This window comes from Tupaia chinensis, unplaced genomic scaffold, assembly GCF_000334495.1.
Source record: "Tupaia chinensis unplaced genomic scaffold, TupChi_1.0 Scaffold138098_1, whole genome shotgun sequence".
Taxonomy (NCBI): domain Eukaryota; kingdom Metazoa; phylum Chordata; class Mammalia; order Scandentia; family Tupaiidae; genus Tupaia; species Tupaia belangeri.
Genome location: NW_006197997.1, coordinates 324,027 through 347,459, shown reverse-complemented (window position 1 = coordinate 347,459; position 23,433 = coordinate 324,027). Strand labels below are relative to the sequence as shown.

Here is a 23,433-nt window from a genome sequence, read left to right as displayed (position 1 = left end):
AATTAGTGTGTGTGTGTGTGTGTGTGTGTGTGCGTGTGTGTGTGTTTTCTGGGCAAATAGCAGTTAAGCTTTTGTAAAGTGTATTTTCTTGGGTAATATACTCTGCATTTAATAATGGAAGCTTTCAGAATAGCTTGATAATAATTCATTCAACATAGCATCATTTGGGAAGAAATCCTGTATTTTATTTTGTGAGCGGAAAGCAAAATGTAACTTAACTGATTTCATGTAATGCGCATCTGGCACCAAAACTCATTTTCTCAACTGTTTTTGCTTTGAAGTCTAACACAGATTTATTTATTTTTAAATAATTATTTTGTTTAACTTTATTTATTTACTTATTTTAATTTGACTAGTGAGGGACAGAGCAAGAGAGAGAGCAAGCTCGCCAGGTCCAGGACTCAAACCGCAGTCGGCCGTGTGGGGTCTAGTGCTCTTAACCACCACACCACCTGCTGGACCCATAACAGAGATTTAGAAGAGGGGATACATTTTTCATATTGTTTTTTTAATTAAATTCCGGAATTCACTTTACTTTCTTATTGTCTTTTTTTTTTTTTTTTTTTTTAAGTTTGCTAGTGGGCAAGTGCACTCCCTGCAGAGAGAGAGAGAGAATGAAAGAAAGTGAGAAAGCACCCCATGGGGAATGGTCATGCTGCAATCTTTTCTCCTCCTCCTCCTGGGATTTTAGGCACACATGCACATGTGCTGGGTCTGTTTTTCAAGCCAAAAGGACTAGGTCTCAAACCTTGTAGCTGGCCATGTGGGATAGCTGATTGATAGCTATTATTCCGTTTAGTCGGTGTCTATTCATACATAGTATATCCTTTATTACCTCCAAATGTGCACACAGTCTGGAGAAACAGAAAGGTCATAGGACTCTTTCTCTTACTTGATTTGTGACTTTAGACAACTTTAACATTTTAGGGTCTTAGCTGCTTCATTTTTAAAATTGTGGTGCTGTGAGTATGCACTTCCACAAGGCTCTTGTTTTCTTGGTTTTGTTTTTTGAGAGTTATTTGCTGTAGGGCACGTGTGCTTTCCAGAGAGAGAGAGATGGAAAGTGAGAAATCACTACCCAGGTGGATGGCCACGCTGCAGTCCCTTTTTCTACATTCTCCTCTCTGGATTTTTGCATGCACACACATGTGCCTGGCACGAGTTTTAAGCTGCCAGGTCTGGGACTTGAACCATGGTTCACTATGTGGGAGTCCAGTGATGTAACCATTACGCCATCTGCTGGTCCCTAGGGCTCTGGTTTAGGAACAGGTAAATTTGGAAATAAGAAAATACTCATAATTTGTGAATCACATATAAAAAAAGAGTCATAAAGAAAAGGAAAAAGCTATGTCTAAGGGGAGAGGCTCTTTGATGTGCTCTTAAAACCTTAGATCGGCAATTTTGGTTCATGACTTCTGACTTTAGAGCACTTAACAAAAACATTGTTCCATGAAATACGATTTGTTTTTGTAAATTCATCTTATATTCTGCAACCTTGTTGAGCTCATTTCTGTCTAGTAGTTCTTAGTAGGATTTTCTATATGCAAGATAATATTCTCTACAAACAGAGGTAATTTCCTATCCCTTTAATTTGGTGCCTTGTGTTACCTATTTTTGCCGAATTACTCTGACTTGAACCTCTAGTACAACACAGGATAGAAGCAGTAAGAGCAGATGTCCTTGTCCCGTCCCTGATCTTTCGGGAAAGCATTCAGTCCTTTGTTACTGTTATGATGTTAGCTAGGGTGGTTAGTAGATCTCCTTTATCATAGGACAAATTTCTCTTCCACTCCTGGTTTCTGGAGTGTTCTTATCATGAAAGAGTCTTAAATTTTGTCAAATACTTCCTTTTGTGTCTGTTGGGATAGACGTATGGTTTTGTCCTTTATTTTGTTAAATATAGTCCATTATTTTAACTGATTTTTGGATATTAAATCAACCTTGCATTCCCACTTGATTATTGGTACAGTAGCGTCCTTTTTTTACCTGTGGCTCCGCTTCCATGGTTTTAGTCACCTATGGTCAGCTGTGATCCAAAGCTAGGTGAGTACAGCACAATAAGATATTTTGAGAGAGAAGAAACACATTCACATAACTCTTACTGTAGTATACTTGTTCTATTTTGTGATTAGTTATTGTTAATCTATTAGTGTACCTAATTTATAAATCATAGGTATAGATAGATAGATAGATAGATAGATAGATAGATAGATAGATAGATAGTATAACTAGGGTACTATCCACTATCTTTAGTTTCATAATGAAAAAGCAAATCTAAAACTCACTGAAAATAAGTAATAAGAGTTTCTCAAGGAATTCCAAAGAAGCCCTTTCACTTGGACATGGGCTTCTGGTTAGTAGAAGTCATCAGTCACAGTGGCATGCCACCTAATATGCTAAATCTTGGATGACTGGTCACATCATGCATGAGTCTACCTTTGAGGCATTGTTACTGTTTCAAAAACACAGAAGTATAGATAAAGTTTTTTTTTTTCTTTTTTTTGAGAGGTTTGCTATAGGGCACGTGTGCTCGCTAGAAAGACAGAGAGAGAGACATAGAGACAGAAAGCGAGAAATCACCCCCTAGGGGGGATGGCCGCGCTGCAGTCCCTTCTCCTCCATTCTCCTCTCGGGATCTTGGGCACGCACGCACACACGCCCGGCGTGAGTTTAAGCCACCGGGTCCAGGACTTGAACCGCAGTTGACTACGTGGGAGTCCAGCGACATAGCCATTACGCTGACTACTGGTCCCGACCTAGATAAAGTTTTATAAAAGTTGAGCTACTATTGGGGTTGACAAAGCCGACCTCTCCATGGGCTGAGAGGGACTAAAGCACTGATGGTGGTAGTTTCTAGCTGGGTTCAGTGAGAGAACTAAGCCCTACAGAACATGGTTTGAGGAACAGTTTTGCTAGTTCTCTTACGGAAGGTATGGAACTGGTAATATGCCACATTAATTCTTTACGCAGAGTGGATACCTCAGAGCAGGCATTGGGACTTAGCTTTGTGTTTGAACTCAGACGAGAAGGACTGCAGGTGCCCTGCGCTAGAGTTGGAGCTTGTCTGTAAGCCAGTGGCTAACACGGGACTCCTCACATTGGCAGAAGGAAGCTGAAAACTACGCTGCTGACCTCTTTCTGGAACTCTCTGTGACTCATTATGCAAAACTGCAATCCTCAGGGAGCCCTCATAACCAAGGACTGAATCCAACCTCATTTCAGTTTAGAGACCGAGGTTGTGATAACCTTTGTATTGCTGTAGGGTAGGAAACTCAAACTGGAGCCCTGGGACTCAGATTGGCTGAGTAAGGAGAGATGAGTGGGGAGGGAAGGAGAAAGATAATACCTTTCTCAGAATGAGGCTGTAAATGAAAATTCTAAAACAAATGCTAAGAAGGCAGCCAGCGAAAGTAGGAATTGGGATATAAATTTACCCAGATAAAATTAAAATAATAAAACAGCACAGATTCAGTCTCTGTCATGCAATTGGCAGTGCACTGAATGGTGGAGCTGGAAGCCATCTGACAGCCCCACACCAGGTCCTTAGCCCTGGCCTAAAAACATGTGAGAGCCGGGGAGGACGGGGCACTTGGGCTCCTGGCAGGTGGAGGACTGGAAGAAGGGGATTGTGGTGTGTCTGAGCCCCGTGGATGATGCTTTTCTCTTTTTCTCTCACGTGTGTGTTTATCATGAATTGAAAAAAAAGCGTATAAAATATTTTAAAACAAATGTCTTCAGTAAGACAAATGAAGTAATACCTTTCTTGCAAAGAAAAGAAAATTGTGTGGAGAAGAATAGGCCAAAATTAAACTAAAGTAGATGGGTATTAAAACTAATTAGAGGGGCCAGCAGGTGGCGTGGTGGTTAAAGGTGCTGGATTCCCACATGGCCGACTGTGGTTCACGTTCCAAACCTGGTGACTTGCTTTCTTGCTCTCTCTCTCTCTCTCTCTCTCTCTCTGTCTACCTGTCTGTCTTTCTCTCTCTTTGGTCAAATTAAAAACTAATAATAACAAATGGAATTAAATAAATAAATAAATAATTTTTAAAAAATAGTTAGAAATCCTGAAAATGGAAAAATAATTGATGTAAACATGTAAGTACAGTAAAACTCAGACTGGCCTCAGTTGAAAAGAAAACAAAAAAATTGAAAAAAAACAAAACCACTGAGTAACCAGATGCAGAGATTTATGTGATATGTAGGATACGTGTGTGTTACGTGTATAAGAGAGTGCAAGCAACTTGGAGGGTGTTTTGAAAAGTCTTCAGCACAGTTGGGGCTGGCAGGTGACATGGTGGTTGAGGTGTTGGACTCTCACATGGTCCACCGCGGTCCAAGCCCTGGACCTGGCGGTTTGCTTTTTAACGTTCTCTCTCTTTCTCACTCTCTTCCATCAAATTAAAAAATAATAATAAGTAAAATTAAATATTACAAAATTAATAAAGAGAAAGCCTTCAACGCACATCTGTGAGGAGTTTCAGATAGTCTTTTTAAAAAAGAATTGTTTAATTTTATTTATTTGTTTAAATTTGACCAGAAAGGGGGGGAGGAAGGGATGAGTTCAAGTATGGTGGACTCAAACGGCAGTCAGCCATGCGGGAATTCAGCGCCCTTAACCACCATGCCATCTGCCGGCCTCCAGATGGTCTTCATGCATGTTCAGACACATGTAACTTTAGTGTTAATTTAGCTGCTGGCTTCACCTGGGGACTGTATAGAAGAGTAATTCAGGGACCAGCCAACGGTGTCATGGTTACATTGCTGGACTCCCATGTAGTCAACAGTTCATTCCAGACCCTGAAGCTTAAAACTTACACTGGGCATGTGTGCCCAAAATTCCAAGGAGAGAATGGAAGAGAAGGGATTGTGGCATGGCCATCCCCCCCAGGAGGTGATTTTTCACTTTCTGTCTCTCTGGTGAACGCACATGCCCTATGGCAAAAAAATATCTCTGAAAAAGAATGAATTAAACCTGGGCAGATTTGGACTAGAATTTGAATGATTTGACAGAAATTGAGTTGAGAGAACCCCTGCATGTGAGACTGACAGCCGTAAGAAGTAAAACAAAAAAAAGAGGGGAAGGGAGTTACAAACAGGGAGAAAGACTCTTTACTGTTTGAGGTGACTGTCTTTGGTCCATTTTCTTTTGCTGGGGCTAGGGGCCACAAGTATAAACTTTCATTTGATAGTACGTTTTCAAATGGTGGCCCATATTTTTCTATACTGGGCATCAGCTCTAGTGTTTTTCTCTTAACGTTTCAGATATTACCCTTTCCTGTGAAATTTTGGGTTACAGTCATAGACCATGTAATGCCTTTTCATTACCCTGCAGAATGCATATATGAAGGTAATTTCATAAGGCACACATACTCCATTTAGCCTAGGTGTGTAGTAGGCTGTACTGTCTAGGTTTGTGTAAAGTGCACCCTGAGATATTTGTATGGTGACAAAATCTCCTACCAGCGCGTTTATCAGAATGTGGCCTGGTGTTAAGTGATGCGTGACTGTATTTACTTGTATGTGTGCACTTTCACTTTGGGGGAGGGGGGCGAGTAAGAGAGAGAAAGCACCCCACACTGGGCTGTCATCATGCCACAGTCCCTTCTCCTCCATTTCTCCAGTCTGTTGAGATTTTGGGGATGTGTGCACTTGTACTCAACATGTTTCCTAAGGTTCCAGGGCTGGGATTTGAACCATACAGTGGGCCTTGTGGGATCCAGCTTTCTTAACCACTAGGCCATGGGACTGGCCTATCATGTGTTTTTTTAAAACCCGTTTTACTGAGTTATGACTGACATATAAAAAGCTATACTTATTTAACATACACCAATTGATGCACTTTGGGATAATTCTGTGTCTGTGAAACCATCACTGTCAGCAAAGCTGTAGGCATATCCTTCACTAAAGTTTTCTCCTACCCCCATTATTATTATTATTACCATGGTAAGAAGACTTAAAGTATACAATACAGTCTTGTTAGCTGTTGGCGCTGTATTGCCTAGAAGATCTCCGGAATTTTTTTTAAGAAGGCTTTTGCCTTAGGGTGTGTACACTTGCCATAGGGAGAGAGAGAGAGAAAGGACAGTGAGAGGGAATGAGAAAAATCACCCCTGGGAGGATGGCAACACTGCAATCCCTTTTCTTCCGTTCTCCTCCTGGGATCTTGGAAACACAAGCACATTTGGTTGGTGTGAATTTCAAGACACCGGGTCCAGGACTCGAACTGTGGTCGGCCATGTGAGAACCCAGTGATGTAACCACTATGCCTTCTGCCCGACCCCCAGAATGTATTTCTGTTACATAACTGAAACTTTGAACCTTCATGTATTGTTTTCATTGGTATGGGTTTTTATTCCAAATTGCTAGACATGCTGTGTGCTGTGGTGTTTGTCACATATACAATTTGTATGGCAGCAGTCAAGTTGTTTATAAGTTGTGCTTTGAGATCCTACACTGGTTAACTCATCCTCACTTCCTGATCTTTCCAGCAGTTCATTTCTGTGGGTAGAGGTTGGTGGGGTGAGGGTCTTTGCAGTGTTATGTGTGCTGTGTGGTGAGAAGACTTTGCAACATGCCATTACTTGTTTTTCATCATTTGTTTTATTTTTATACCTCCGCTTATTACACTGAATGAGACAGCTTCTAGCCGGGATGATAGCAGAGCCTGCTTTTCTGTCTGAGTATACTATCTTTGCTTTGGATTCCTCCAAGCAGCCTAAAACGCAGAGTGACAGTGTGGTGAGTCCTTCCACCGCTTTCTGCATTCCCCTTGTGGGGAAGCAGAGTAATTTGGTACTCGTAGAAGCAAATCTCATGTTGCTTGTCACTTACAATCTCTCAAAGCATACGCAGTGTCCTGTTGCTAACCCTGCTCTAAAAAACCTGAGAGTAAATCACTGAGTTCTGATGGCTGGTGTGCTTCCTGGGAGCTTTTTAACAGTAACAGAGTAACACTGCTGTCACTAATGTAGTGAAGCTTGGTCTAGACACTTCTCCCTAGGTTATGTTTTCTTATTATCTGAAAAAAGATTTGTGGAAATCTCTGTTCTGCTGTTGATAGGAAGCCAAGAGTATTTGGAGATTTGGCTCACATTTTTAAAGGAAAAAATTATTATGTAAATGCATAATTAAACAATATTGAGTAAGTACATGGATTCTACTGTAACTGCATCTTATTTTGCAATTAGTAACTCTTTGTCTATTAAGCATCTGAAAGGAAATAATTTATCTCATTTTTTTCAACTGATTGAATTCATACAATTTTGAATTGTATTTAATTTCATTATGGGAAAGTGGACTTTGTTTCAGATTTCAAGTATCTGCTAAGTTCATAATTTGGCAAATTAAAATTTAGAGATGTTTGCCTAGTAAGTATAGCTTTTGGTAGTAGATTGAATACTGATCGAGTTGGGTGTGAAGTTTTTGTAAACAAGAGAATTGGTTTAACTTACTAGATAGGTGGTGATGAAAGTAGAACATTTCTGTAATTAAAGACCATGTAAAGCCTTGGTCTGCATATGTTCAGTAGCAGTTTTAAATAACTGTCTAAACTCAGTTTTAGAAAAGAAAGCAGCTCAGAATGAAAATGGGATTTCTAGTGATGTCTGAGTTTGGGTCCCAGGGAAAGTGGTCTCTCCTCTGCTCCTGCTATAAATATCACCTCACTGTTTTTAAACTGGATTGGGAGGTTGACAGGTATCCTAATTAGAACTTACCCATTTATTTTTAAAACAAAATTATACTGTTTTATACTTCCTGTAGTAGAGATAAAAACTGTTAAAAAAAAAAAAAAAAAAGAACTTTCCCTAGGCCCACTCCCATAAGTGTGTAAAACTCACTTGTATTGAGTCCCTATTTTTTGTATTAGAAACACCGTTAATGTAGAAGGAGAGGCTTTAGAGATCAGCAGATGGCATAATGGTTACGTGGCTGGACTCCCACCTAGTTGATTGCGGTTTGAGTCCTGGACCCAGCAACTTAAAACTCAAGCTGGATGCATGTGCGTTCGTGCCCAAGGTCCTGAGAAGAGGATGGAGGAGAAGGCGTTGTGGCGTGGCCACCACCACCCCCACCCGGGGGGCGGGGCAGTTTCTCACTTTCTGTCTCTCTCTTTCAGGCATGTGCCCTATAGCAAAAATTTCTCTTAAAAAAAAAAAAGTAGAGACTTTAGAATTATTGAAAAATAATTTATGAAGACTTAAAATCCTCATTGTAATTTAAATTTTGTGTTTGTTTAGATGAAGACTTATTTCTCCCAATGAAACAGAAGGAAGCCATAGCATGACTTGAATTAGAACACAGATTGAATGAGGGCCTAATTCCATTGTGAGTTTACCAGGTGTTGACTTGTTGACTTCCCTTGATTCAGTTTTTATAAAACTGCATCTCTGTACCCCAAATTCTAAAAATTGCTATGTATTTAGTACTCTTTAGTCAGTAAAATGGTCGTTGAAAGATTGAAAAACAAGGTAAGACAAATTTGAGGGAGGCTGTATGTACTTTTAAGTTAAATATACTTTAAAAGTATTTTCCTACTATTCAAAAATTTAAGATTTTCTTCCAGTAGAAAGTATTGGTGGATTTCTTTTTTCTTTTCTTCTCTTTTTTTATTTTTTAAAAAGGACAGGTTTTCAGCCTCCTAGCTGGGACTATAGGTGCACAATGTTAGGCCTGACTCTTTCAGATGACGTTGCTGTGTGGTTCAGGCCAGCCTTGAGCTCTTTTTTTTTTTTTTTTTGAGAGGTTTTTGCTATAGGGCACGTGTGCTCGCCAGAAAGACAGAGAGAGACAGAGACAGAAAGTGAGAAATCACCCCCCCAGGGGGCATGGCCACACTGCAATCCCTTCTCCTCCATTCTCCTCTTGGAATCTTGGACACGCACACACACGGGCCCGCCATGAGTTTAAGCCATCCAGGTCCGGGACTTGAACTGAGGTTGACCACATGGGAGTCCAGCGACATAGTCATTACACCAAGTGCTGGTCCTAGACATCTTTTTCTTGGTCTGCTGTAGAAGTTGGAGGAAATGCACTATTAAACTACCAAGTGTCTATTATAAAATGTAGTGGCTAGTATTTTGTGGAATGCTTTTGTTCAAAACATAAATTATTTTGTTATATATACTATTATAGCTCTAATTTTAATTAGGCATGTAGTGTATTGTGAATGAAATATAGAACTTTGATTCTCAAAGAATCTCATTCGTTCTGTGCCAATATGATGCTATCAGTAGAATGTTATTTAACTTGGAACATTTGTCATACCAACAGAATGAAACAGAAGGCTCTCAAATGCGAAGAAAGGGATTTTTATTTGTAGGCTTTCTGTGAATTGTCACAGTTGTTTCATATGAATGAGGCATTTCCATTTCTTGTTATCAAGATATTTTTCAGAGCTTAGGTCAAATAATTTTAATTTGAATATTATTTTATTGCAGGAACAATTGATATTACTTCTTTTTCTGGATAGCTTTCTATTTGAATGAGTTTTGTGAGTCGTATTTACTGATTTTTGTTAAGGGGAAAAACTGGGGACTTAATGGGAAGAGGTATGTGACTAGCTCAAAATAATTTTGCTACATACTAATCTCTGCTAGCTATATATTACAGCAAAATGAATTTTCTTAAGTACTTACCATACTAGTTTGGCCTTGCATGAAAATATTCTAAAAAATGAACCATTACTAATTTTGTTTATTAGATAAATGTATCTAATAAGTCTTGGTACTTGGACTTTGTTTTTCAGGGTTTGAAAACTTTAATTTTCTATTTTTTTTCTTTACAATGTTTTCTTCTTTTTCTTAGGATGCATCTACCCATGCCACAAAATATCCTGACAGTGTTAATGGAAGTGAACCAACCACTCCTCAGGTTCGTTACTCTTGTTATGTAAAAAAAATACTAAGTCATTTCAGAGTGTTGGTCAATCTATAATATTGATTATTATTGACATTTGACTTTACATTGAACTGATGTACAAACATTTTATGCATGGTTTCTTAGAGTTTTAAGTGAAAGTAAGGTTCCATTATTTCTCATTTTAAGTATTAATAGTAGTGGGACCAGCAAGTGGCATAGTGGTTAAGGTATTGGATTCCCACATGGTCTACCACAGTTCGGGACCCTACCACAGTTCGAGTCCCGGACCTGGCAGCTTGAAAGTCACACCAAGCACATATGAGAAAGGAGAATGGGAGAGAAGGGATTGCAGTGTGGCACCCCAGGATGGATCTTAAAGTATGATTTAATGCAGTTCATAAAATGGTGCTAATCAAAGTGCTTCATTCCTTTATTCATCTCCAAAGCATGCAGATAGCTGACATTTTACCTTAAATAGCCTTGTAAGAACTCAGATGTTTGAAACAACTAGTATATGCCACCACATAGTATAGGAAAATGCATTTTGCAAGGTAATTGATATATTTGAGCATTTCTCTTTATTTGATAAGTTGTAAGATAGTTTCATTAGATAATAGTTTTTTTCTCTCCTCTCTTTTTTATTTATTTATTTTTTTGGAGAGAGGTTTTTTGGCTATAGGGCGCATGCGCTCGCCAGATAGACAGAGAGAGACAGAGAGACAGAAAGCGAGAAATCACCCCCCAGGGGGGATGGTCACGCCGCAATCCCTTCTCCTCCATTCTCCTCTCGGGATCTTGGGCATGCATGCACATGTGCCCAGCGTGAGTTTAAGCCACCGGGTCCAGGACTCGAACCACGGTCGACTATGTGGGAGTCCAGAGACATAGCCATTACACTAATTGCTGGTCCCTCCCCTCTCTTTAAGGTTTTTGCCATAGGGCACATGTGCTTGTCAGAGAGAGACAGTGAGAGGGAAAGTGAGAAATGCATTCCTCTCTCAGGATTTTGGGCATGCACTCACACATGATTTTCAAGCTGCCAAGTCTGGGACTCGAACCACAGTTGGTCATGTGGGAGTCCAGAGCCTTAACCACTATGCCACCTGCTGTTCCCCATTGTATCATAATTTTAATGTGGAGGAGGAACCTAGGATTTAATATTGTTTTCATTGTATAGATGAGAAATCAAGCATTAAATCTTAATTATTTACTCCAGGAGCAGTGGCTTGTTATTGACAATGTGATGGAAATATCACAGGTAGACACACAACACCACTTATCCAGCTGTAGTTTTTTTTGCCATGTTTTGCCTCATTTGAATTTATATACTATTGGGTCTTCAGGAAAATAATGACATATTTTTGCATAGAAAAATATGTTATGACTTTCCCGATGACCTAATTTTAAGGCCAAATGAGGACCCACCCTCTAGCACTATGGTTAAGTACTACACAGAGGAAGCTGAATTCCATATTGCCAACCATGATTCCCTAGGGCTAACCAGGATTTGAGTCTCAGCCTTTGGTGGCTTGAAATACATGCCAGCATGCACTTGTGCCTAGGATCCTGACTGGATGGAGAATTAGAGGAAAAGGGATTGTGGTGTAACCCATACCTCATTAGGGATGCATTGTCTCTCTTTCTCTCTGCATGCACACACCCTCTAACATAACAACAACAAAAAACTGAATTTCATTAAATTGAATAACACAAAATACAGGGATTTAAATGGCATTGTGTGTGTGTGTGTGTGTGTACATATTAATATCGTGAGGGTAATGCTTGTTTTGAAAATTACTTGTGAATTTTTTTAAAGAATTATTTTATTTAACTTAATTATTATTATTACTATTTTTTAATTTGACCAGAGAGGGACAGGAGCAAGAGAGCACTCACGAGAGAGAGGAAAAGTGAGAAAGCAAGCTGCCAGGTCCAGGATTCAAACCACGGTTAGCCCTGTGGAAATCCAGCAGCCTTATCACTTATGCCACCTGCCAGCCTGTTTCTGAATTTTTAATACAAGAGAAATTATAGGACCATTACAATTTAATTTTGAATTTTTGATATTTTTTGAATACTGCTCCTTTTTATTATCTATAGCCTGCTATGAAAAACGTCAAACATAAAGTTAAAGAATTTGGTAGTATCTGTTTCCTGCGGCTTAGATTCCGTTGTCGATAGTTAACTGTACTGCTTTATTACACATCTGTCCGTTTATGCATCTTTCAGTATCTGTCTCTTAGTTGTTCTTACTTTTTGGTTGCATTTCAAAGTAAGTTACAAGCCACAGTAGACTTTCTCCTAATATTTCAGCTTGTTTATTTTTGTTTTGAGAAAGATTTTTGCTATAGAGCACGTTTGCTTGCTGGAGACAGAAAGCGAGAAACCATTCCCCAGGGGGGATGGCCATGGTGCAGGCTCCTCTCATCCATTTTCTTGGGATTTGGGGCATGCATACACATGCACCTGGTGTGAGTTTCAGGCCACTGGTTCCAGGACTCAAACTGTGCTTGACCACGTGTGAGCCCAGCATCTTAACCACTGTGCCACCTGCTGGCCCCATAGCCTGTGTATTGCTAACTAGAAGTCAATACTTGTATTTTATTTTCTGAGGTACATTTTCTACCTTTTTTTTTGGTCACAGCGCAGTTCTCCCTCCCCCATTTTGCCCTCATATCCTGTTTCTGGGCACACACACAGGCCTGGTGTGTTTTTCAAGGCAAGGCTGCTACTCAAACCACTGTTGGTCCTGCAGGATCTGGCTTTTCATTCATAGTACTTAGCCACTGCGCTATGGGGCCAACATGGAGAAAAAGCTTTATATGATTAAGTATACAAATCTCAAGTGTACATTGATTGTGTTTTGATAAATATGTATGCCAAACCTATATAACAAATTTATATAGTGATTATAGAACATTATCAACACTCATAATGTTCCCTATGGTCCCCCTCCCAGAGGCAACCACTGTTGTAAATTTTCCCCACCATATCAGTGGTCAGTTTTGGTTGTTGTAGAGCTTTATATATGAAGCCTCATGTAGCATTTACTCTTGTGGAGGGCTTCTTTGGCTCAGCATGGTTTTTTTCCCAGTTTTATCCATGTTGTGGCAATGAGTAGTTCCTTTTTATTGCTGAGTAGTATTCCTCTGAACGAAGGTTCCACAGTTCTGTTCACTTGCTCATGGACCTGGGCTGTTTCCATAAAATTACTAGGCACACACTATCACCGAAGTCTTCTTATGGGTGTTTGTTTTCATGTCTTCCTTTTTCTTTTTGAATGTTACTGATTGCAGGCTAATCCTTTTTGATGATTTCTAGAATAACGTGCTATATATTTGAGGTTTAAAATAGTGTTTTGATTATTTTTAATGAGAGAGAGAAAATGGTAGAGAGCGACCTGGAGATGGGTAGGCACATGCTATTTACAGAGTTTCCCCAGATCACCATTCTTCTGTCCCAGCGTCCTAGTTACCAGGGTTACAGGTGCACACCGTGGTGCCCAGCCTGTTTAGGTAATCCGAGGACGGAACCTGGGCCTCCTGTGTGGCTCTGTCCCTGCTCAGCTGTGCTCTACCACTGTGATTGGGCCTTGTCCATATCATGTCGAGCAAGCACTGAGCCTTCAAATCCCTTCTGCTGGATTATTATTGTCATGTCGCCAGGTTAGGTTTCATTTGAAGGAACTGAGTACAGAGTACCTAGTTTGTAGAAAGCATGATGACAAAGCTGCAGAGATGGAGAGACTGTGGACCCGCTTGTAAAAGGTCATGAAGTCTGGGGTGAAGTTAGCCCATGCTCTTAGCTTTTGAAACCAAAATAGTCAGGGGCCAGCAGTTGGTGTGATGGCTATGTCGCTGGACTCCCATATAGTCGACTGTGGTTTGAGTCCCGGACCTGATGGCTTAAGCTCACACTAGGCACATGTGCGTGCATGCCCAAGATCCCGAGAGGAGAATGGAGGAGAAGGGATTACAGTGTGGCCATCCCCCCTGGGGGCTGATTTCTCGCTTTCTGTCTCTCTGTCTTTCTCTGTCTTTCTGGTGAGCACACGTGCCATATAACAAAAACCTCTTCAAAAAATAAAAAATAAAACCCCCAAAAAGTCTGCTCTCTCAGCTGGTGATGACATTCTTATTTGTAAATTTTTTTTTAATTTCTTTTTTTTTAATTCCTCTTCTTTTTTTTTGGACAAGTTTTTGCTGAAACTCTGGTGTTTCACAATAGTCTGTGAGAATATTGTCTGCTGTGAACTGAAAAACACTTTTCAGATAGTTTAGAAGTGGCCCGTAATAGAATATCAAGGGCAGAAAGTATAGAAAAATACAGTCAGGACCAGCATATGGGGTAACGGCTATGTCGCTGGATTCCCACGTAGTCTGCCACAGTTCTAGTCTTGGACCTGGCAGCTTCAAACTCATGCTGGGTGCGTGTATGTGTGTGCCCAAAATCTTAAAAGGAGAATAGAGGAGAAGGGATTGTGGCCTGGCCATCCCCTCTGGGGTGTGATTTCTCGCTTTCTGTCTCTCTGTCTCTTCAGCGAATGCATGCACCCTATAGGAAAAATTTCTCTAAAAAAAAAAAAAAAAATACCCAACCACTCCAAATTGTACCAGTCAGAGAGAACCACTGTTAACTTTGGTGTTTGTCCTTTGTGACTTGGTTCTAAGGGGATTTGTATAAACATACATATACATTGAAAAGTATATGTAATTAAATCAAATGCATTAAAATATTCAAATTTTTAATAGCCTGAAATCTTTTTTAAAATTTAATTTTATCAATCATTATCTTTTTAATTTGATCAGAGAGAGACACACCTGTGGGGGTTTTGGGAGAGTGACAAAACAAGCCACCAGGTCTGGGACTCAAACCACAATTGGCCATGTAGAAATCCAGTGTCTTAAACACCATGCTACCTGCTGGCTCCAATAACCTGATACCTTATAAATTTGCCAAAGGGCATATACATTGGCTGGAGAATGACAGAGAGCAAGGGGAAGGAGTGGGAGAAGGAGAGGGCGAAAGCACTTTCAACAGGACATGAGTACACCACAATCCCTTGTCCTCCATTTCTCCATTCTGTTAGGATTTTGGATACACTTGCACGTGTGCCTGGTGGGTTTTTTCAAGCCATCAGGCTAGGATTCTAACTGCAATAGGCCACATGGGATCTGGCTTCTTTTGACCAGACCAAAGAGGTAGCCCCAATAGTCAAATTTTCTTTTGAAGAATTATTTTTTTTAACTTTATTTACTTTTAAGTTGACCAGAGAGGGACAGAGAGAGAAAGAGAGAGAGAAAACAAGTTGCCTGGTCTGGGACTCGAACAGTCGGCCATATGGGAGTCCAGTACCCTTAACCACCTCGCCACCTGCTGGCCCTCTATTTTTTTTTTTTTCTTCATTTAATGGTATACCTTGAAATTTGTTGATATTGTAGTTTATATAATCTATCCCCTAGTGGTGAACATTTGGGTTGTTTCCAGTTTTTACTATTATAAACAACCTGTGATAACTTAAGTGATAAACTTGAGTGTGTGTGAAGGAGGTGGGGCATATATCTTCTTTTACTCCACCTAGTTTAATATTGTTGTTAAACCTCGAAAATCCTCTAGCAAAATGTTTCTGTTTTGATTTTTTCAAGTTGTAAGTAAAGGCAACCTTTGTTTTCCTGTCGTCTTTGTATATACACATACGTGATCTTAGTCTCCCTTGAGCTTTTTTCCCTTGTCGTCGCTGAGATCTTACACGTGACCCTGTTGTTGCACTAATGAGAGTGAGTTTCTAGGAAACACCTGTTAAGTGCTTAGCTATGACCTGAACAGAGCAGTGTTGCAAAGAGCAGTCAGTTGAATTTTGTTGCATTATTTTTCATTTTGCTATTCACATGACTATGTTGTTGTTCACACTAATCGAGAGGACAGCTATCACTGTTTCTCACGTCAGGTTTAACTGATTTGGGCAGAGAGCCTCGCTCAGACCTTTCGGCTGTCCTCCATGATTTGTTAATGCTTACTTTTATTCCCACTAGACAGAATGGTAAGCAGAGCAGAGCAGAATGTCACTAATCCGCTCTGCCTCACATTCCCTTATGCAACAAAGTGGACTTACTACACACGCTGCGTCCTCCTTCCCCTCTGCTGAGAATGGCCAGGAATCACCACCTCATAAAGACTCTCCGTGTAAAGCTCACTCGAGCTGAGTTGCACACTCCTCGGTGCATTCCCACGTGTCAGGCCCAGGCCTGTACTGGGGGATGGATGTACACAGATGTCACTGCCTCAGAGATCCGACCATTCAGCAGATAGGTCCTCATAACTCATTGCCTTTGAGGTCAGCTGGGAAAGCGTGGCCTCCTTTCTTACAGACGTGCACTTAGTGAAGATTGTTCTACGAGACATGATAGGCCACAGACCTGCAGCCTAGTCCTGGTCTAGTGCCCTTTTAAGAAATAACCACGTGCTGGGGCCAGCAGGTAGCACCGTGTTTAAAGGCACTGGACTCTCACACGGCTGACTGCGGTTTGAGTCCTGGGTCTGGTAGCTTGCTTGTTTTCTTTCTTTCTTACTTTCTTTCTCTCTCTTTCTCACTCTCTCTCTCTCTCTGTCTCTGTCTCTCTCCGGTGAACACATGTGCCCTCTAACAAATGAAAGTAAATAAATAAAATTAAATAAATAGTTCTTAAAAAAGTAAAGCAATAACCAGGTATCTTTGGTTTTTCAGAAAACTATATTATATGTAAGATGTCAGGCGTATAAATGGAGTTCTTTAGAGCTTTAATTAGATTACTGCTTGAGAAAGGGCATAATGGAAATCTAAATGTGTGGATTTTAACCAGCCTGTTCTGTTGGGTTTTGGTTGCAGTCCGGCGACACTCAGTCTTTTGCACAGAAGCTCCAGCTTCGGGTACCTTCCGTGGAGTCTTTGTTTCTAAGTCCAATAAGGGAATCTCTATTCCGATCTTCTTCTAAAGAGTCTTTGGTACGAACACCTTCCAGAGAGTCTCTGCATCGCCTAGACCTAGACTCTAACACTGTCACCTTTGACCCACCTTCCGATATGGAGAGTGAAGCCGAAGACTCACTGGGGAACTCAGACAGCCTCAGCAAGGACCAGTTGATTCAGCGTTTGCGAAGAATGGAACGAAGTTTAAGCAGATACAGAGGAAAGTATTCTGAGGTAGGAGCATGACCTTTTACCTGTACAAACATTTTTCTCTTGTTCTTTTGTTTATATTTTGTGTTGGGTTTACACCTGTGGTTAGCTAAACCGTTGGTTCCTCAGATACCCTGGCTACTAGTGGCAGATAGCCCTGCGATATCTGGGTAAAGACTTTCAGTGGTCCAGAAACCCTTTGGTAATGTTCTTGGTAAGACTGTAGATTGTCCACAGGCTTCTGATTCTCACATTCTGTGTCTCTCCCTTTCCCAGCCCCTCTCACCACGGTCACTAGGACACTTGGTGCAGAACTCATCCTCTTTCTCCCTCACACCCCGTCCTTGCTCATCTCTAAGTACTTTGACTCTAAAATTACTCTGTTATTAGTGACTTCAGTGACTTTTTTGGTTTGTTTTTAGATTTTGCCATAGGGCACGTGATAAGAGAGAGAGCAAGAGCGAGAGCGAGAGCGAGAGAGAGAGAGAGAGAGAGGGAAAGTGAAAAATCACCCATTGGGGGTATGGTCACGCCATGGTCCCTTCTCCATTCTCCTCTCAGGAGTTTGGGCATGCATGCACATGTGCCTGGTGTGAATTTCAAGCCTCTGGGTCCTGGACTTGAGCCATGGTTGGTCTTGTGGCAGTCCAGTGCCTTAACCATTATACCGCCTGCTGGCCTCCAAATGAATTTTTTTTTTAAAGACAGAGTCTCACTGTTTTCTGATCCTCCTGCCTCAACCTCCCAGTTGGGATTCATGGCTCCCAGTTGAGATTATGGGCTCACCCCCGCCCCACATGTGGTTTTTTTTAGACTGGGTCTCATTGTATTGCCCAGACCAGCCTTGAGTTCAGGAACTTCCGGCCCAGGGTTTTGAGTCACTGGGATTACAGGCGCAAGCCATCACACCCAGTTTAGCTTAGATGGGAATCAAACCAAGGCTCTCATGGGTCCCAGCCAGAGGAGTAGAAGTACAGCATCTTCGCAGTGGACTGCTAAAGAACTTCGTAACTGCTGAACTCCTTGGGGACGACACTCCTAGTTTGGTCCGAGGGAGGAGGGAGGTAGTGCGGCTCCATTTCTTCCTTTCGGGCCCTCAGGAACATGGCACCTTCCTTTCCGGCTGAGTGCGGCAGTTTCCCGCTCTCATTCCCTCCCCTCCTGTGCAGTTAGCATCCTTCTTCTTCAGAAAAGCCTTTAGAGTAAGCTGTCCGTGGCTTGCTTGTTTTGTGTTAAACAATATGTAATGTTTTATTGTCTTATGGTTTAGAAGTCATCCCCGCAGTAAATTTTAATTCATGAATACTAAAGTTGAGAATTGGTATGTCAAGTTAGCTGTAACTTCTGTTTCCATTGATGACGACAATATGGGTTGATTTACCCTATAGCCTAAAACAAAACCCTGGATAAAATATACAAAGTATCCTTTTAAAACCATAAACTGCCCACATTACAGGAAGGAATTATCAGGCTCAAAACTAGAGGCTGAATGGAACCTACAGATATAAACAGGAAATTAAAGCAATATATTTCATGAGGTACTTGTGGAATCAGGCAGCTTTTTCTGTTCACAAAATTTTTACTTTTATTTTTTATTTAAAAATGTCTCAAATCTCTTGTTTATGTATATGTATGTTACTCTTTACCCACGGCTTTCATGTTTGAGGCTGGGGCAGCAGTATGATTAGTATTTGGATATGCCAGTTACTGTGTATTTTTTATTTATAATGTCATTTAACCTTGTACCGTCCCTGTAAAGTAAGTTAGTCCTGTTTGGTAGGAAAGGAATCGGAGATTCATGGGTAATAACTAATTTGCACAGGTAGCTGTTGCCCAAGTCTGGATTTGACTCTAGGGTTTTTTTTTTTTTTTTTTTTTTTAATTATTTATTTAATTTTATTTATTCATTCATTTTATTTTGACCTGAAAGAGACAGAGGAGGGGGGAGTGAGAAAGTAAGCCACCAGGTCCAGGACTTGAACCGTGGTCAGCCACGTGGGAATGTCCAGCACCTTAACCACCATGCCATGGTTTTTCTACTGTTATGTCACACCTCAGAACCAAGCAGCGTATTAGGGATGAAAAGAGCTTATAGTCTTTGTTGTTTTGACCTCTCCCTGCCATCATAGGTGTGAAATAGCACTCCAAGTGACATCTGACTCTTAGCTACTGTCCCACGTGCTCCCTGCCCCTTTCCTTCAACCCCTTTTCTTATCCGGTCAAAGAGAACAAGGAGGAGAGAGTCCCGGTCTTAGGCAGAATTTTGCTTTTTTGTATTTTTTTTTTTTTTTTTGAGAGGTTTTTGCTATGGGGCATGTGTGCTCACCAGAAAGACAGAGAGAGACAGAGAGACGGAAAGCGAGAAATCACCCCCCAGGAGGATGGCCACACCGCAATCCCTTCTCCTCCATTCTCCTCTTGGGATCTTGGGCACGCACACACACGCGCCTGGCGTGAGTTTAAGCCACTGGGTCCAGGACTCGAACCATGGTCAACTACTTGGGAGTCCAGCAGCGAAGCCATTACGCTAACTGCTGGTCCCATCTTTTTTTTATTCTTATCTCTCTTGCTAGACACATCTTTTATTGCTGCCTCCCTCTTGACTGAGCACATCAATAGGGGAGTTCAGGACTCAATCCAGCCTTCCTAGGAAAATGGCAAAGCTCAGAATAGGGGTGTGTGTTTGTGTGTGTGCGTGCGTGCACACATGCGTGCATATATGAGTGCTTCCTCTTAATGCTACAGCTTATCTCTTCAGAGACCACTAGCACTCCTAAAGTCGGGGTCAAAAATTTCACCAGAACCATGTGTTTAGCCTTCAGATGAGTAGTGCTATATAATTCATTAACTTTTTTTAGTTAATACTTAATTGCATCAAATGATGCTAGAATGTGTAAATATCTTATTTGGGTTAAGCATTTCTTTAAGACTTGTGTCACCAGTTTTCTTCACTTGGTTATGAACTTCGTTTCTCCAATTTTTGCAGAGCCGTAGTCACAGACCCTTTAACCAGAAGGAACTTCAGAGATCAGTTACATGGTACATTGTAAGCCAGCACAACAGAACATCACTGAAGAGCTTGTCCCTACCTCGCTATGCTCCTTCCTTTAACTCCTACTCACCTAGTTTGAGATGGCCCGAGAGGTTCCGTTTTCAGCAAACCCCCGTGTTGCTGTCGCTGGTACAGTCTCTGATTGCAGTTGGGGTAGCCTCCTGCCTTCAGGCCAGTTGGCTGTAACCCCCGCTTGTAGATCAGGAATGGAAATTTAGAAAGGCATGTGTGTGTCTGCAGTGAAGTCATGTAGAGATTCATTATCATAGTCAAGGTAGACTTTACTTTTTGGAAACATTTCTTATGTCATGCATTTAATTCAGTTCATTTGTCTTTAAAAAACTCCTAATTTATTAGATTTTTTATAAAGAAATGTATACACAGTTTATAATAATTAATTGCATTTATTTGGAGAATGACTAATGTTATCGGTGACTTCATTTTAGCTTGTTACAGCTTTTCAGACTCTTCAGAGAGAGAAGAAAAAGCTACAGGTAAGTGATTTATTGGCTCTTGTGGGTCATATGTAATTTTTAAATTAGAAAAGATCTTGCATTAAGATATTTCTAATGCTCCCTTTTAAACAGTTTTCCATGTGATCAAGTGTTTAGCCAGGTTTACCATTACTGGAGGGTTTTTTAAATTATTTTATTTATTTATTTATTTTGGAGAGATTTTTGCTATAGGGCACATGTGCTCGCCAGAAAGACAGAGAGAGACAGAGAGATAGAAAGTGAGAAATCACCCCCACCCCCCGCGCACGGGATGGCCACACTGCAATCCCTTCTCCTCCATTCTCCTCTCGGGATCTTGGGCACGCACACACACATATCCGGCATGAGTTTAAGATACCTGGTCTGGGACTCGAACCGTGGTTGACTACATGGGAGTTCAGCGACATAGCCATTATGCCAACTGCTGGTCCCCATTACTGGAGGTTTTGATAAAGAGAGACTGCATGAGAGATCCCAAATATTTCACCTCTCCTCTGTTGGGATGGGCTTCTTTGAGTTGTAGGGCATTTCAGTGTTTAAGAAGTTTGGATTTAAGGCATGTCTGCCTTTTCAGGCATGTTTCCTAGTGTCTCAAGCTGTAGGTTGCTTCTAGTAATAAAGACATTTAATCTATGCTTTCCTTTTTATTTCTTAAATACCTGCAGATATTTCTTCTTATTTTTAACTACATCAAGAGCTACACTTAAGCATTCTTTATTGTAAAATAAATATTTCCTGAGGCTGCTGCTTGGAGAGCTCTTGGTTAACTATTAAGCTCTTCTGGGTGACCACCTTGGCCCCACTCTTTCAGCCTTTTTTTGGCCAGAAATTTCCTGCCAGGGATCTCAGATGATAATTCATGTATCAGGGCTAAGGGGAAATACCCACTCCAGTTCAAATGATGTTGTTAGTTTGCTATGTTTTTAAATAATATATATCTTTTTTTTTTAAAGTAATAGTTCTTTCAAATAGTTTAGCATTCTGCCTCATTTAAAGAAGACAATTACATAATCAAAAAGTTATTTATATAAATTTTAATTTGACCAGAGAGTGACAGAGAGTGAAGGGGAGAAAGAGAGAGCAGGAAAGTGAGAAAGCAATCTCCCAGGTCCAGGACTTGAACTGCAGTCATCCATGTGGGAGGCTAGTTCCTTAACCACTACACCACTTGCTGGCCCCACAGCATTACATTTTCTGGTTCAGGTCTGGAATACAATGATTTTGGGGTGGTTGTGCCAGTTATTTATGGCTGTTATTCTTTTGTAACTGTTCATAATATAAAAATTAAATTATTATAAATAGTTTTTTGTTTGATAATATTTTCTGAAACATGGAGCTCATCAAAATGGGGGATACATCTGATTTAATCCATTGTCTTACTAATATTTTATACATTTGTTTTCAAAAAGTTATTTTAATTCCTAAATTCTGTGGGTACCTTGTTTGTTTCTACAAATTAACTCTTCATTTTTAAATTTTTTTTTAAGGGAAAGTTTTTGCTATTGGGCATGTGCATTTCCCAGAAAGACAAAAAGTGAGAAATCACTTCCCCCAGGGGGTGGGGTGGCCGTGTCGTAATCTCTTGACCTCCATTCTCCTCTTGGGATTTGGGGCACGCACACACACGCACTGTGTGTGTTTCAAGCCTTGGGGACTGAGACTCAAACCATGGTGGGGCGTGTAGAAGTCCAGTGTCTTAACCATCTGCTGGCCCTGTAAATGCATTTTTATTTCTAGATGTACATAGTTGTAACACTTAGGTGGTGGTGGTGAATTGTGGTTTCATAGTTTCACATATAAAAGGTGTTGGAGATAAAAAATTCAGTCTTCTGTAAGCTTTTCTTCACATGTTGACATACCTATATGTGCGTACTTCTTAGTAGGCAAATCTCCTTTCAGTTGATCCAATGAGATTAAAAATTATAAGAACTGTCTAAATTATTCATATGAGCTAACGTTTATTGACTCTTACTGTCAATAAACATTTTGTGGTGTTTTAACCCTTGTCCCTCTTCTGTGAAAAATACTGAAGGAGAGTCTTTTACTATCCAGCTCCCCCCCAATTTTTTTTTTTTTTATGAACATGTAGCAAAATTGACTTTTTGTTTGGTTTATGTCTATGCATTTTAACAGATGTAATGAGTTGTGTAACAACTGCCACATAGCCCAGGGGCAGAACAGTCCTATAGCATCATGGTTTAACTTTTAACACAGTTCTATTAATGAGTATAGTCTTAACATTTTTGGTCCTGTTTTCCATTTTTAGATAAAAATAAACTTATTTAACAGTTGTAATATTTTAGAAATACTTATTTTTTTGTCTTTCTCTGCATTATGGTGTCATCCAGTTATTTAACCAGCTGTTTTTGTTTTCTAAATTACAGGGTATATTAAGTCAGAGTCAAGATAAAGCACTTCGGAGGATCGGAGAATTAAGAGAGGTAAATTTTAGCGATGAGTACTTTGAGATTTGCTGTTCATCATCAGAAAAGTTATGATGTAATTTTCTATGCAAAAATGTGTCATGACTTTCCTGACGAAAGTGTATTTAACGAAACTATTGTACATGCTGGGGTAGTTTTAGATACACTTCATTAGTGTAGCGTAACTGATCAACCCAGCCCGTACGACCAAGGGCCAGCTCTTGCCATTTTTATTTGTGTGGTTTTCCTAAGAATGTCACTGATAGAATTAATAACACGAGAATGTCTTATTCTTCAAGATATCATTTGGCTGCATGGACAGTCACTGCACTTCCAAGGCTCAACTGTTCGTCTGTTAAGAATTCCAGGGTTCTTTTTGCCTTTCCTAACCAACAATCTTTTTGGTAAAAGAAAATAAAAATGAAGTTTGTTGTAATGGGTGGCTATTTT

General features: G+C 40.4%; 1 protein-coding gene across 6 annotated transcripts in view; it reads left to right on the top strand.

The window, feature by feature from the left end:
* GOLGA4 (golgin A4) overlaps window positions 1-23,433 on the top strand; it is a 142,524-nt gene that overhangs the window by 42,454 nt on the left and 76,637 nt on the right. For 5 of the 6 annotated variants that reach the window (XM_014592659.2, XM_006161067.2, XM_027776805.1 and 2 more), the window contains 5 exons: window positions 6,640-6,738; window positions 9,805-9,870; window positions 16,724-17,038; window positions 20,513-20,560; window positions 22,945-23,001. In XM_014592659.2, coding sequence (XP_014448145.1) covers window positions 6,652-6,738; window positions 9,805-9,870; window positions 16,724-17,038; window positions 20,513-20,560; window positions 22,945-23,001 — 573 coding nt within the window. In that variant the 5' untranslated portion in view covers window positions 6,640-6,651. The remainder of the gene's footprint in view (window positions 1-6,639; window positions 6,739-9,804; window positions 9,871-16,723; window positions 17,039-20,512; window positions 20,561-22,944; window positions 23,002-23,433) is intronic. The other variant, XM_006161068.2, reaches the window with a different exon arrangement.